This window comes from Pogona vitticeps, chromosome 1 (genome assembly GCF_051106095.1).
Source record: "Pogona vitticeps strain Pit_001003342236 chromosome 1, PviZW2.1, whole genome shotgun sequence".
NCBI classification, from domain to species: domain Eukaryota; kingdom Metazoa; phylum Chordata; class Lepidosauria; order Squamata; family Agamidae; genus Pogona; species Pogona vitticeps.
This window is the reverse complement of record NC_135783.1, coordinates 346284322-346301032: the sequence shown is the minus strand read 5'-3', so window position 1 is coordinate 346301032 and position 16711 is coordinate 346284322. Positions and strand designations below refer to the sequence as shown.

The window sequence follows — 16711 nt, the reverse complement described above, 5'->3', positions numbered from 1 at the left end:
GACTCAGTCCAACAAAATTATTGCTGTACTGAAGTCTCGCTGAAATCAGGGACTGTGAAGTGCCACATATTCCTTCAACTTCTTTTAAACATTTTCAACTTGGGCTTCCGGTATTGATATTATCCTACAAATGAGAGTAGGGATGTGGTGGTGCTGTGGGTTAAATCGCAGAAGCCTCTGTGCTACAAGGTCAGAAGACCAGCCGTTGTAAGATCGAATCCACGCGACAGAGTGAGTTTCCGTCGCTTGTCCCAGCTCCTGCCAACCTAGCAGTTCGAAAGCATGTAAAAATGCGAGTAGATAAATAGGTACCATCTCTGTGGGAAGTTCATGGTGTTCCGTGTCTAGTCATGCTGGCCATGTGACCACGGAAATGGTCTACGGACAAACGCTGGCTCTACGGCTTGGAGACGGGGATGAGCACTGCACCCTAGAGTCGGACAAAACTGGACTAAATGTCAAGGGGAACCTTTACCTTACCTACAAGGGAGAATATTTCCCTTCACTTTACTCCCATATCAATCCATGCAGTTCTGAACTTTGTGCCTCCGTCTTCACTTCTGAAGGTTAAGAGATTATTTGATGAGAATGCTGCTGTAAGGCAAATTGAAAGGTGATTTGTAGAGCACAGTCAGAAAGAGATCAGCTTCAAAAAAGGCAGTCTGTATAAGGAGCAGATGTTTTTAGAACAGGTGGGAAGTGTACCAACCATAGATGGCAGACTGCCCCTGGCCTGTGTTTGCTGTCTTGCTACAAATTTGAGATCTGCAACTAAATTTTCCCAGGTGGCAGCAAAATAGCTGTCTTTTAGTATGTAAATAAAACATGCAGGGGCTGCATTCCTCTTTTTTTTAAAAAAAGAAGCATCACACTTCCAGACAGTGTAATTTCCTCTTGAAAACAAGGCACTTGTTCCCCATGTGCCGCCTTTACATGTTAAAAAAGTGGGAATATGAGAAATATCACTACGTGTTTAAGAATATTTAACCTTAAAAAAAGAAAAGAGGATGAAAGAGGATGTTATATATTGATGTTATATTTAAATTATTTTAAGTGTTGTTAGCCACCCAGGCAGGATATGAATAAATAAATGAATGAATGAATGAATGAATGAATGAATGAATGAATGAATGAATGAATAAATAAATAAATAAATAAATAAATAAATAAATAAATAAATAAATAAATAAATAAAGACTGACACATTTCTTACCAGCTTCAAATGGAAAAGCTGCCCTCTGATGAGGCTATCACAGAAGTAACCATTTGGATGACCCACATTGAGGAACAAAGTGAAACTGAAGCTGCTGTTAGTTTCCAGAGTCCCACATGCCAAGTGAAAAGACTTCTTGCGAAGTACAAGGTGAGTAGGACACCAGAAGAATGAGACTTCTAGAAACTTATTCACGCTTCTTTGGCAGGTAACAGTTGTTGTTTCGTCATTAAGTCGTGTCCGACTCTTCGTGACCCCATGGACCAGAGCACGCCAGGCCCTCCTGTCTTCCACTGCCTCCCGAAATTTGGTCAAATTCATGTTAGTCAAATAACAGGAATCTAAATGGAGACTCACAGTGGAGTATCCACGGGACAAAACTATCATGGCGTGGAGCACCAGGAGAAAGTTATTGTCAGAAATAGCTTATGCTATCCTTTTTTTGGACCACACCTCCCAGCCTTCTATAACTAGCATAGCCTCTTGCCAGACTGGATGTGGGATTCTGGGTGTTGTTCAAAAAGTAGGAAATGTGTCCCATCTCTAAATTTCTGGGAGAAACAGTGCCCTGGTTCACAAACAGGTATATATTAGTCCTTAGTCAGTTTGCGATGGCATTCCTTTGCTCTCCCCTTATGCATTACTCAATCATTTATTTATTTATTAGATTTTTACCCCGCCCCTCATGTGCCCTCAAGGCAATTCTGACTTGTGCCAACTTTTTTCAGACTTTTCTAGGTAAAGAATAGTCAGGAGTGGTTTACCCTTCCCTTCCTCTAGGGGGAACCCTGGGACTGTGTGCAGCTTGCCCAAGGCCACACAGGCTGGCTCTTCTCCCAAGAGCCATAGTAGGGAATTTGAACTCCTGACCTCTGAACTCTGCAGCCAGATACCCAAACCACTGAACTATCCAGCCAACTCTCTTATGAATTAAGACTTCCAAAAGGCCTTCTTGTTAACCCTGCTTAGGTCTTGCAGACTATCTCCTGGCAGGATTGGAAAGAACCCTCTTTGAAACTCTGGATGACCGATACTAGTTAGCATCAACCATGCTACTTCCAAAAACTTCCTAACTGTTAGAGCAGTACAACAATGGAACCAGTTACCTTGGGAGTTGGTGAATGCTCCAACCCTGGAGGCATTCAAGAAAAACCCGGATATTCCTGCACTGAGCAGGGGGTTGGACTTGATGGCCTTGTAGACCCCTTCCAACTTTATTTTTCTATGATTCTGTGCTAAGCTAGATGGACAAGGGACTGACTCTGTTTGAGGCAGGTTCCTATGTTCCCAGTGCCTTAATGAATGCCAAGGAAACAGTGAAACCTATAAATGGTGACTTCTGTATGGGAGAAAACTCGTTCTCTTCTATTTTAAAAGAATATTTTAAACATTCCTCTTTCCAGGAATACTTGATGGAAATGAACTTCAAACAGTGGACAGTTGATTTCGTCAACCAATCCCTGCTACAGGTGACGACGTCCAATGTAGAAAGCAAGCGTTACGAGAGGACAGCGTTCGCAGAGCGTCTTGGGGAAATGAATTTGAAGTGGCACAAGTTGCAGGCGTTTCTCAACGGAAAGGTTGGGTCTTCTTTTGCAGTTCTTGGTGCCAAGGACAAATTGGATCCACCCTTGACTTACATTGAAGGGAGGGGGGGTGTTCTTGCTAACTTTTTTCTCCTGCTGCAGCAACTTGCATTCCTCCCTGAATCTATGCTGAGCATCATGAGAAGGTCCGTGGGGGCCAGTGACCCTCCATCAGTTCTGGGACTCTTAGCATGTCTTTGAAGGGAACCATGAGACCGTTTAAGGGAACCATGTAGAGACATGGGGACGCTGCAGGCTAAACCGCAGAAGCCTCTGTGCTGCAGGGTCAGAAGACTTGCAGTCATAAGATTGAATCCACGCGACGGAGTGAGCTCCCGTCGCTTGTCCCAGCTCCTGCCAACCTAGCCGTTCGAAAGCATGCAAATGCGAGTGGATAAATAGGTACCACCTTGGTGGGAAGGAAAAACAGTGTTCCCTAGTCACGCTGGCCAATGGAAACTGTCTTCGGACAAACGCTGGCTCTACGGCTTGAAAACCGGATGAGCACCACCCCCTAGAGTCGGACACGACTGGACTAAAAATGTCAAGGGGAATCTTTACCTTTATGAGACCTAGAAATTAGGTTTTAAAAAGCAGATGCAGGTTCTGTGGGGCACTAGTTTTGAAGGAGTTGGGCAGCAGGTGGTCATCTAGACCCTACATCCCATAATCTCCAAGAACTGTACATCATGCTTGGTTTGTGCTTGTCCCACCAAGACCATACATCCTACTGGTGTGGAAATGCAATCAAGTGAAGGGTTTCACCCACCACTGACCTCAGTGGGTTGGATGTCAGAGGGCATGGCTCCCCACTATATCTCTGGGTGTAGGCGATCACAGAACAAAGAAAGGCTAATGATGTGGGTGATCACAGACAATTAGGAAAGCAATTAGCCTTTAGAGTAGTTGCAAAGAAGTGTCGACAAAGGATGTCCGAGCAAGGCGATGCCCTGAGAACTCTTTTTATTAACATAGCGTGATTACACAGAATGTTGAAAGAATTCAGACAGGACACTAGTTACCTAATCACCACTTAGGGTTGGCTGAGAAAGCCTTTGAACCTATGTCCTAACTCTAAGGGAAAAGGCAGAATGAGTACGTCACGCCGCCTGCTGGCAGCTGCTGCTTCTCTGCCTGGAGAGTTTGCTCATTACTGAAAACAGATAACAGCCTTGGGCAGGAGCTTCCCACATTACGGTTTCCCGCTGAAACACAAGGTGGACCTTTTTGACCAGGTGCTTCAACTTGGAGGCCTAGAATTGCTTCTCTCCGTATCCCATGTAAGGGAGGGAGGGTGGAGAGAAGGTCTGCCAACCATTGCCTACAGGCACCCCGTTGAGTTGACATGCAGCTTTGCAAACACCAGGAGGGGAAACCCCACCCAGTTGGGTCAAGGATTGCCTTGGGAAATTTCCTTCAGGCTGTTTTCAGGGCAGGGCTTGGGAAGAGAGTCCTCTTACCCAGCTCAGGCGGTTGGCGTGTGATCCAACTGGCAAGAGCCAGTGGGATTAGGACGATAAAACTGTGGTCAACAGGATGTTGATCTGCCAGCTTTCTCCTTTCCTGCTTCTATTCCTTGTGTCCCAAGCAGGAAGTGTTGAGTTGTTCGCTGCATGGGCTCTTAGTATTAATTGTCTTCTACAGTGGGGTCTTGACTTGAGAACTTAATCCGTATTGGAAGGCGGTTCTCAAGTCAAAAAGTTCTCAGGTCAAATCTGCATTTCCCATAGGAATGCGTTGAAAACCATTTGATCCGTATCTGCTCTTTTCCGTCCACAGAAACTAATGGGAAGCTGCTATTCCACCTTCGACCACTGGAGGGGGATATTTTGTTTCTTTTTTTCTTAGGTCAAGAAAGGTTCAGGGAAGGCAGGGAAAATACAGTCCAGGCAGTACAACACCAGGCAGTCCGAAGACTGTCTCCTAATCCACTCTCTAAACGCTGGGAGGAGTGAGGAAGCAGACAGGCACCCTTTTCACTGGCCAACAGTTAACTGAAAGTTCAAATTTTGCACTTTCCCTGCCTCCCACGTGGGTTTTTTTCAGTTCGTAACTCAAATCTAAGTACTTAAGTCAAGTCAATATTTTCCTATGAGAGTGGTTCTTAAGTCAAAATGTTCTTAACTCAGGCCGTTCTTAAGTCAAGACCTCACTGTATTTGTTACCTCGTTCTCTCCCATGTTAATAAGGTAAAAAAAAAAAAAAGAGGTAGCTCCCCGTGTGTGTTGTAGAATATTTGGATAGTGTAGCGGGAGTCCTAGAGGGTGCATGTGCTTCTCTCCTGATTTTTCCTCCAAAGGAAGAGTTTTTGCAAAGTCTTTTTTCCCCCTGTGTAATCCCAATCCCAATTCAATTTCCATGCCACAGATCAAGGAGTTGGAGAACATTTTGGAGTCTGTGGCCGAGAAGGAAAGCAAAGCTCAGGCCTTGGGCTGGTGGCTAGAAGCAGAAAGTGAGAGGCTAGCGCAAAGAGCCAGGAACCCCACGAGTTCCGTCCTAACACAGGACGCGGCAGGAGACTGCAAGGTAAGCGGTCCTGGTTTGACTATATATATTTTTTCATTTCAGAGGAATTTGTTGATTAACCTGTAAGCAGATAATTGTATGGAGAGCCAATGTGGTGGAATGGGTAGAGTGCTGGACCAGGACTGAAGAGACCTGGGTTCAAATCCTTGCTCAGCTATGAGAACTCACTAGGGGGCAACAATGCAAAACCACTTCTTGAACATCTCACACAGCTGGAGAAAATAAAACCCTGTTTAGGTTTCCATAAACCACAGGCTACTTGATGATACAGAATTACAGCACTTGTATAGAGTACTTTGTTTTACTCATTTTGTTCATTTATATATTGCAAATTACATATTTTGAAGACTTCCTTCTCTTCCGTGAAGCTCAGGGCAGTGCGTTGGTATTGCTGCTGGTCATCAGCCTCACCATTCTCCCTTTTAAAAAGGCATGGTACAAAAATTCAGCCATGCTTGAGATTGTAATCCAACAGGTGAGATACAAAAGGAAGGAGGCAGGTGAAAAAAATGCATGTGTAATACTTTAAAGTTCTATGGGTCTATTTGCTTACATAGATATCTATGGATGAACCTTTTCTTACAACAAATAGAAATGATAACAACAACAAAATGCTCAATTTGTGCACCAGGTCTTCGGCAACAGCACCAATACCGACATTGCTTGTAGAATTGCAAAGGTTTTTTATTATTATTATTATTATTTTATTTTTAACAAAGAGTGACAGAAAGGAAAAAAGGGATTGAGGTTAAGGGGGAAAAGGAGAAGCAATGACATACTAACATCCATTCTATACATATTGCCATATCAAAATTCCAGATTGCTCTTTTTACTATTTTCTGCCTTCCAGATTTAAGTTCTCATTTCAATGTATGCTCTTCATACAATGTGTGTTGACCCAATCCATTTGTAGAATAAGTCCCATCTTTCAGTTGCCTTTTGTAGAGGACAGTCCTTTATCACTTCTGATAAAATGTCCATTTCCGCTGTTTCCTGAGAATTGCAAAGTTTAAGTGTCCCTTCCAGTTCAAATTCAGATAAAAATCCAAGACATCTTCCTTAACTGGGCTAGGTTCCAATACATCTGGCACGCGAAGCCCTTTCTTCTGGCACACAAGTGAGGGGCCCACCTACCTGCCCTTTTGAAGTGGCTGCAGCTGGGATTCCCCCTTTCTCTTCCTGTTCTGGATCCTTTACCTTCCTGTCTGTCCCCATGATTCCCCCTTTAACTTCCTGTCCGTCCCCATGATTCCCCCCTGAAACTGCCACTTCCTGTTCCGGTTCTGGTCTTCCAGGCGAAACGGCAGCCACTGGTTTCTTCCCCACCCCCTCATTTTGGGCACTCAAGCCGAAAAAGGTTTGCCTCCACTGACATAGAAGAACCCACTCCACATGTGGAATCTTCAGATCCCTAAAATGAAATCTCAATTCAGTTGTATGCAATTCATGAATTCACTAGATGGATTCATCCCTCAACACAATAATGTAGGAATTATACCTAGATCAAGTTGGCAAGGGCCTTAGCAATCTAAGTGGCAACAACAGCTCCAGCCTCTTCATATTTCCCACTCTTTCCGATTCACATCTCTTACTCACAGCCCTTCTCTTTCATAGTCCCAATCCCTTTGAGCTGAACCAATATTTCATAGGAGTTGCACAAGGAATCATGGCGTCAGTGTGGTGTAGCAGATAGAGTTTTGGATGATGTCTTGGGAGATCTGCACTCAAGACCCCAGTGAACCATGACATTTTCTGGAATATGACTTGTGGCTAGTCACTCTCCTACCTTAACTCTCAGATTAACTCTCAGTATACACTGGTGCCTCACACAACGATGTTAATTGGTTCCAAAAAAATCAACGTTGTGTGAAACATCGTTCTGTGAAACACCATTTCCCATAGGAATGAATTGAAAGCCGGCTTCAGTGCTTTTGAAGTCTTTTCCGATGTCCCTTTTCGCTCATTTTTAAGTGTCTTACAATGTTTGGAACAGGTTTTAAATGTTTGCAATTGTTAGCCCACCTCCTGAACCCTATGCAAACTTAATTTGGTGTTGTTCTGAGTCGTCCTTAATTTTTGCTGATTTTTTGTTTTCCCTATTTAAATGAATTGAACTGTCCATTCAATTGATTTAAATGGGGAAAATAAAATAATCATCAAAAATTAATGAAGACTCAGAACAAAACCAAATTAAGTTTGCACATGTTTCACAAGGTGCACTATGGAATCCAAGCATTTAAAACAGGTTTCAAACATTTTAAGACACTTTTAAATGAGCAAAAAGGGACATCGTTAAGTGAAATTCCCCCATAGAGAACATCGTTAAACGATGGGGGAAATTCCTCAAAAAAACCCATCGCTGTGTGAATTCATCGTTGTATGAAGCAATCGTTGTGTGAGGCACCACTGTAAAGTGAAGAAGAGCTCATCTACATAGCCACTGCATCACCCTAATTCTTAAAAATTCACCATATCCCCTCAAAAGCAAAGCTCCCATCCACCCATCCCCAATATTACTTTCATATTACTTTCAAATTCCAACTTAGAGGACTCTTAGGTTTGCAGTAAGGACCCTGGCTAGCTTTGTCCTTATTCTCAAATGGAAAATAGCAGAACAGATCATCTTGCTGCCTCCTTGCTCCCAGGAGTGGAGTATATGTTTTTATTTTATTGCCATGGTTACCTCCTTCTATCTTCTGTTGCAGAAATAACAAAGTAGTGGGTAGTTTTGCTATTTATTTCATGCCGTGTTTGGGGGCTTGAGTAAAACATGGCACAGAATAAACAGCACAACTACCCACCATTAGGCTCTAGCTGAGAGACAGAGGGATCCATTCCGAAAAAAACTAGTAAGGAGCCGTGCAAATAAATAAAGGACAGCTTGAAACTCTCTTAGTGAGCAGGTACACTCACCAGGGGAGAGAGGAAGAGGGAGAGAGAGAAAAGTTAAATAAAGCCAGGAAGATTTTTTTGAAGATTTTATTTTTGAAAGAACACATTGGCAAGAGAAGACTTTTTTAAAAATTGCACGGACATCTATAAGACTGCTAGAAAGTAAAATGGTTATCAGATGTATTCCATGTTTAACCTCAATTAACATGGAAAACCAAGCCCTGCATCAATTATTCAGATTAAGCAGATTTAGAATTTGTGCTTAATTTGTATCATTTAAGCTGCTGCTCCTGATCAGGACAGTAAGTGGATCCCTAAGATTTTAATCCTGTGATTTAAAATATATATTTCCCATTGACACTGGGAAAGATCACCAGCAAGTGGCTGAAGTTTTGAACCTGAACCTTCTGATTCCTAATCCAGAACTCGGAAAAACCAGTCCTTTTGAGTTGAGCTCTAGGGATCTTCCATTGCACTGGCTGGAGTGTTCTGGGGGGCACTATAGTCCAAATGAGTAATGTTTCCAAACTGAGCCCTAATTTGGCCATGTCTTAGATCATGGCTGACCCAGAAGAATCTTAACCAACCCAGACCTCTTCAGTTGTGCATTTGGATGTGATAATTTCTTTGCTGGGTTTTCATACTGCAAACATGGTATTGTTAGCGCTGCAGTATATTAATTTGAACTGAATTGCTTAGGACCTGGGTATTGCGGTATAATCTGGTTTGCTATTTATAACAGTAAATGAGAATATGAAACCAGTTACCTCGGGAGTTGGTGAGTGCTCCAGCACTGGAGGCGTTCAAGAAAAACTTGGATAATCGCCTGGCAGATATGCTTTGATTGAATTCCTGCGTTGGGCAGGGGGTTGGACTGGATGGCCTTGTAGGCCCCTTCCAACTTCACTTTTCTATGATTCTATGAACATATTATTGTATGTGATTACATATACAGTAGGACTCCCTTATCTAGGGGATCAGTATTTACTGATTCACTTATCAATGGTCTGAAAATATTAAAAATATTAAAAGAAAAAAAAATCCAGAAAAAACTTTTTTCACATGTAATACCAGAACTCGCCACTAAAGGGAGACTAAAGTCTGTGGAACACCCTCCCTACCGAAATTCGGCTGGTACCCTCGCTGGGCATTTTCAAAAGCCAACTAAAAACTTGGCTATTCAAGCAGGCCTTCCCTTCAGTCAATTAAGTGATGCTTATTTCTTATTTCTTTCCTTTTAACTCGTACCATCTTGGGACTCTTTACTTTTAAATTAATTGTTAAAATTGTAAGTTCTTTGATTTTATATTTCTCTGTTTTATCTATATAAATTGTGTATATTTTAAATTGTTTCTATTTGTATGTTGTGAGCCGCCCAGAGTAGACCATGTCTAGATGGGCGGCATATAAATGCAATAAATAAATAAATAAAATAAATAGAAATGACACTATGAATACTTGCTTGTCTCTGGTACCCTCTGGTGCCCAGTTCTGGTAATGCATCCAAAATATTTTTTTGCCTTCTACCATGCTCTCTCTCTCTCTCTCTCACACACACACACACACACACACACATGTTCACTATTATTCATATTTTTCAGTATCCACGGCAGGCTTGGAACTAATGCCCAGCAGATATGGGGGGTTGTCCTACTGTATGTGCAGTATGTTGTATATAATCACAATTATTATGTTATTACACTCAGAGGTTCTCCTCTTTGCCCTTTCTGTGCTTATCTTTATTTACTCCATAGTCCCTAATAATACTCCAATACACTTCTTTCTCTATTTTTGTTTTCTGCATGACCTTAACTTCTGTCCATATTTCTTGAAACAACAACAGCAACAACAGTCCTCTGTTCTCTACAGTTGAACAGATTGCCTAGCATTGATTTCTAAGAAGTCACTTTGGGTCTCATGCTGTACATGAATATGCTTTGAACGATACACAGAGAACCATTTTCATTCCTTTTCTGCTCCGATTCCTCTTTGCCCAGGTACTAGAAAATCAGCTCGCTGTCAAATCAAAGGAGATGGATCAGCTGAAAGAGAATTGCACTGCTTCTGACGGCCACTCAGAGACTTCTGAGGAAATCGTATTGAAAATCAGTGATTTGTATGAAATGAGGACCAAACTAATTAACCAGGTTGTTACCTTTATTTTTGGATAACTGGTTGTGAAGAAGCTTTCTCACTATACGTTAGTAAATGGACTTTTTCCAAGCTATGATTTGAATCTAGGGCTACATACTGGCATTTCTCTTTTAACTTGTGGGTCACATGATAGATCTGTAATGACCAGGTGGACACGGATACCCATGTCTTTGGTTGCATAATGATCTGTGGACAGTGCAGCTGTACAGTTGTACCTCAACTTACGAACGTCTCCTCTTACGAACATTTTGAGTTACGAATGGCTCCGTTTCCAAGATGTTGCTTCGACTTGCGAACGGAGCTTCGACTTACAAACAAACAAAAAAACCTTTACCGCACTTTTTTTGACCTAAGTTCATCTTAGGTCAAAAGAAGAAAACAATTTAAAACATTCTCCCCCTAGTGGTAGAGTATGGATTAACCGGCTTTGCGTTAGTTCCTATGGGAACTAATGCCTCTACTTGCGAACGGCGCCTCGACATAAGAACGAAAAACAGCCAGAATTGATTAAACGGTTTTCAATGCATTCCTATGGGAAATTTTGACTCAACTTACGAACTTTTCGACATACGAACGCTGTTCCAATACGAATTAAGTTCGTAAGTCGAGGTACCACTATATATGTTACTTTCCACAAAATCTGTCCAACTGAACCACTTAGGGGAAAAATCTATTTGTGTTATTTACCTTGGACACTGATCTCTCTAAGGTATCATCCTCAGACTTCCAAAATCTCTCAAAAGCGAGGTTGGGGGTTATGCCATTCTTTAGATATTGTTGGGTTACACAGTTGACAGTGCTGACTGGGGCCGATGGGACTTGTAGTCCAGCAACATCTGGAGGCCAAATGTACCCTGGATGTGTAAGATTCGATGTGTATGTAGTTTTTACAAAACAGGTTCTGCAGCTTTCATACTACTCTCAATTATGTTATAGTACTGTTAGATCTGAACACACAAGACTGATGATGAATAGAAAATGTAATGTTGGGATTGGGAATGTATTTTTAAGGAAAAATAATGTCACAATTTGGGCAACAGGCTGCAGAATGTATTTGAACACTCTGCAGGTTGGCCCAATGTTACCACACAGGGATAAAAGTAGTGGAAATTAACTCATACATTTATGGGTGAGGAAAATACCTTTATCCCCTTCTTCTCCACCATGCTTGGCTTTATAATCTGGCAGAATTGTGATCTATAAATTCATTTAATATCACTTAATTAGCCCTTCCAATTAGAGTAATGCTGTACAGTTTTTATGATGTCTGTGGCTGCAATATCCCCATGAGGCCACTAACTATGGCTTGATCCTGAAGTTGCAAAAGGGAAGCCATTTATTATTTTAATGAGCATGCCACATGATTCAGATCTTTGGATTCATAACCATGGATAATTTCTTCCCCAAAATCCAAAGTGAATTCCCCACCCTGCCAGGATTCGTTCACATGTTAAATAACATGGGGGATAAGAGGGAGCCCTTACGGTCCAAAGCTAGGGCATTAAACAAGAACTCCCCAGTACCACATTCTGAGCTTGCCCCTCGAGGAAAGACCTCCAGTTCCCATTCCAATGAGGCTTCCTAGAGGGATACCATGGTTAATGGTATCAAAAGCTCCTGAGTTTAACCTGATCTATCAGGGACACTGAGTGCCTGGAAGGACAGATCCTGAAGCTGAGGCTCCAATCCTTTGGCCATCTCATGATAAGAGAAGACTCCCTGGAAAAGACCCTGATGTTGGGAAAGTGTGAAGGCAAGAGGAGAAAGGGGACGACAGAGGACGAGATGGTTGGACAGTGTCATCAAAGCTCCCAACATGAATTTGACCCAACTCCAGGAGGCAGTGGAAGACAGAAGGGCCTGGCGTGCTCTGGTCTATGGGGTCACGAAGAGTCGGACGCGACTTAATGACTAAACAAACAAACAAAAAAATCTGGGACACAGTTCCCCTGTCTAATGGGAGATAAAGCCATCTCTGAGCATGAAGCTAGATTGAAAGAAGTTTAGAAACTGTCTCATTCACAGACTCTTAATGCTGAAGGGCAATTCTATGCTTCAAGCACCTTGCCTGAGAATGGCGTATTGGAGACCAGGTAGTAAGTACAGTACCTGATATAGAGTGAATCAGGAAGGTCTTTAAGCAGGCTTGAACCTTGCCTTTACTACTTTGCTGCCCCACATGGTCAGTCTTTCTGTAGCTACTTTTATGAGCCAGAAGTGGCAAGGATCCAGCACACACACATAGTGACTCCAGGATTTTCAAGGGTCTTGTCCACCTCCCCAGGATGCACACATGGGAAGGGGTTTGTTGTCACTGGACCAGCAGGGAGGGGCCTAGGCTATATCCATCCTCAGGACCTGTATCAACTGCAGCATCCGGGTCAGAGCAGGTTCAAGTGATCATGTCTGCCAAGTGGCATGCAGAGTTCTCACAGCAAGTGTCTGCATCCTCTTTTTAGCAGCCGGGTGGTAATAAGCCTCAAAAGAGCTCCGTTGGGTGACTGCACACATGCAGTAGAGCTGGAGAGGAATGAATCCTTTGCCACCAACAATTCACATTGATGGGATTTTAAGCTCTTGTGTAACTGTAACTCTCAGGCCAACCGTCTGTTACTTTTGCAATTTAGTGCCCTTCAAGAATAGCTGAATCTGTGAGTTTTCCTGCTGGGATGTCATCAGCAAGAGAATAAAAGCAGTGCATTTATTTCTGTAAAGTCTTCTTCTAACCAGGCATCTTGGAATTAGTTCTGCCAACGCAGCAGGACCTTGAATTAAGTTGATGATGAAAGTAATGCTGATATTTCACACTCATACACAAAGCTGCATTTTCCTCCTGGTTTCATGCCTCGTTTCAAGCGTGTTTCAATGCAGTTATATATTAATTTTCTTTAAAACCTGTAGAGTTATGTTTCTCTGTGGTGTATTAGAAAGACAGCATTAAAAATAAAAAATTGGAACTGTAGGTGTTCCTTAGATTTGAACAGTGGGTTTCCCTTAGTTTCCAAGGCTCCTGCTAAATCTTTTGATGATTTATTTCGTAAAATGGAAATCTGCTTCTAAGCTTGGCTGTTGTGTGTTCTTAGGCTGCAGAATTGAAGACTTCAGTACAGGCTGCTTTAGGGCTGTGGAAGATTTATGATGAAGCCTGGGGTGAAGTCAGGCTGATGCTTGCAAGCACTTCGTACTCCATGGATCTGTGCAAGCCTGCTGTGTTTACACCTGAAACATTGAAGAAACAGGTGGAAAATCTCCAGGTACATTTCTTAAAGGCCAACGGAGTAAATTCTAGGGTTCAAATGTCTCCCTTCCTCACATGCCCAAAATCCTTTCATCCATTCTTGTCTCAGATTAATTAGAGGTTGTCATTTCTGTTAAAATGGCCAACTGTGGTTTTCCCTGGTCTTGCAAACCAGGATTAGAAACAATGGTCAAACCTTGGTTTCCATTCCTGATTTAATAGTGGAGTGTAAACCATGGTTTGCCCATAAAGTGACCTGAAAAATGTGGGTTTTTCTCAGACCAGAAAATTGGGAAGGGGGATTACAATGTGCAAAAGTCAGGAGAGGATTAAATGCCAAACTATCATTTGAGGACATGGGGTTACCTTTGCACCAGCTCTCAGATGAGGTAGATAGGTCAGTTGAAATACAGTATTGCAAATCCAGTGTATTTTCCCTTGCAACCAAGATTTAGCTGAACTGTTCCACTACAGCCCAGCAACTCCAGAACAAGTAAAAATAAACCCTGCATTAATCCAGCATCATCCTGTGAAATATGTATGATGGTTTGCAGTGTCTTGTGGTCTACCTATAATGTAGAACATAGACCAGAGTAGGGTGTAATATATAGAGATGTATATGCTAGTCCCAATTCTCTGTATAAGCACCGCAAAGGACATTGCAGAAAATTCCATACATATATATATATACACACACACATACACATACACACATATATATATATATATATGTGTGTGTGTGTGTGTGTGTATATACACACACACACACACACACACACACACACACACACACACACACACACACACACACACACATATATATACACACACATACACACACATACACACACATACACACACATATATATATATATGCCCAAGGCCAAGTAACTTTTCAGAATGCTACCTATTTCTGAGGCTGAGCACAAAGTTCAGCAGTTCTCCCCACACTCCTAAACCTACAGGAGGACTCTTGCCAGTTTAGACCTTTACCCAGAGCCAGTAGAAATTCTTGGAGATCCCACATCCCCTACAGCCTTGAAAAATAGGTTTGCTGGTGGCGCACTGGCCACAGATCCGTGCATTTCCGTGAGAACAGTTGCAAATGGTACTTGGGTAAGGGCAGGTATCAATAACCACCTTCTCAAAAGACTTCAGATTCGCAACTAACCCTGTGGCATTTCCTTTCACAGTCTCTTCAAGATAAAGCAGAGAATAATGAAGAAATCTGGGCTAGGCTCCAAACTGCAGGTGATAACCTGAAGAAGCTGTTTGATCCCTTGTTTGCTGAGCTTATTGAACAGAAACACAAAGAGGCACACACAAGGTACAGTAGGGTTTTTCTTTTTAACCATTTAGATGTCTTGACCCAGCAAGGCATCATTCACAGATATAATGACAATTGTTAGCTAGGTCAGAAGTAAATAGGGCTCAACTTTTATCGGAGCCCTACCCATCTCGTTATTGTCTGGGATCAGTGTGATTCTGTTGATAAGCTAGTCACTTCTGCTACAGTATTTGGAAAGCCCAGGGGTATTCAGGATAGGGGGAATCGTGCAGCTGTTTTCATAGGGGCGAACAGAAATGGCAAAGAAACCAATAAAATGGTTGTTGTAGGTTTTTCGGGCTGTTTAGCCATGTTCTGAGTGTTTTTCTTCCTAACGTTTCACTAGTCTCTGTGGTCAGCATCTTCAGAGGACAGGACTCAGAACTCTGTGTTCTGGTTTAGTGTGTGGTTAGTTAGTTAGGCATCCTTCAGTCTCGAAAGACTATGGTAACGTGCTCTGTATGGAGGACTTGGAACAGCGTCTAGTGTGGCTGAGGAGGCCAATTTGAGAGTGACAGTCCCTTCCACACTGAAGACAAATGTAATCTGTACCCTGTCCAGCTCCCTGGTTTTGCTGCTTTTGTGACTTCCTCTTTGCCTCAGCCTGCTGGACAAGGGTCTCTTCAAATTGGGAGAGGCCGTGATGCACTGCCTGCCTCCAGGCTGGACGATCAGATGTCAGGGTTTCCCATCTGTTGAGGTCTATTCCTAAGGCCTTCAGATCCCGCTTGCAGATGTCCTTGTATCGCAGCTGTGGTCTCCCTCTGGGGTGCTTTCCCTGCACTAATTCTCCATACAGGAGATCTTTTGGAATCCGACCTTCAGCCATTCTCACGACCTGCCCAAGCCAACGTAGTAGTCGCTGTTTCAGTAATGTATTCATGCTGAAAATTCCAGCTCATTCTAGGACTACTCTGTTTGGAACTTTGATACCAAAAATCCGTCGTAGGCAACGCATATGGAACGTATTCAGCTTCCTCTCCTGCCGTGCACAAAGGGTCCAGGACTCACTGCAGTACAGGAGTGTGCTTAGGACACAGGCTCTATAGACCTGGATCTTCGTATGTGTCGTCAGCTTCTTATTGAGCCATACTCTCTTTGTGAGTCTAGAGAATATGGTAGCTACTTTGCCAGTGCGTTTATCCAGCTCGACATCTAGGGAGAGGGTGTCAGAGATCGTTGAGCCAAGGTACACAAAGTCATGAACAACCTCCAATTCTTGTGTGGAGATGGTAATAGAAGGAGGCAAGTCCACGCCCTGGCCCATGACTTGTGTTTTCTTCAGGCTGATTTTTAGTCCAAAGTCTGAATATTTGTAGCTGTGGGATCAGCTTTTTTGTCCTTTTCAGGAGATTGGGTGATTATAGTGATCAGGATGTTTTTTGTTATGGGTGTATTGTTGTGATAACAGGGGAGATGATCTGTCAATGTGATTGATGGGTGTAGTTAGCTAGTCTTTTGTGTGCAGTGATCACCAGTCCTTGTGGCTGGGTAGAGTTCATTGACCTTTTTGCAGGCTGTATTTTTCAGTGCCGGGAGCCAGGCTTTGTTGAGTTTTAGACTTCCTTCTTTTTTGTTGAAGCTCTGCCGGTGTTTGTGGATTTCAGTGGCTTCCCTGTGCAGTCTAACATAATGATTGCTGGTGTTGTCCGTTACTTCTGTATTTTGAAATAGGATTTCGTGTCCAGCTTGTTTCAGGTCATGTTCAGCTACTGTCAATTTTTCCCGGTTGTTTTAATCTGCAGTGTCTTTCATATTCTTCGATTCTGGTGTAG

General features: G+C 42.6%; 1 protein-coding gene across 2 annotated transcripts in view; it reads left to right on the top strand.

The window, feature by feature from the left end:
• SYNE2 (spectrin repeat containing nuclear envelope protein 2) overlaps nt 1-16711 on the top strand; it is a 294996-nt gene that overhangs the window by 203859 nt on the left and 74426 nt on the right. For both annotated transcript variants that reach the window (XM_078383714.1, XM_078383713.1), the window contains exons 80-85: nt 1217-1363; nt 2617-2793; nt 5167-5325; nt 10215-10364; nt 13455-13625; nt 14803-14936. In XM_078383714.1, coding sequence (XP_078239840.1) covers nt 1217-1363; nt 2617-2793; nt 5167-5325; nt 10215-10364; nt 13455-13625; nt 14803-14936 — 938 coding nt within the window. The remainder of the gene's footprint in view (nt 1-1216; nt 1364-2616; nt 2794-5166; nt 5326-10214; nt 10365-13454; nt 13626-14802; nt 14937-16711) is intronic.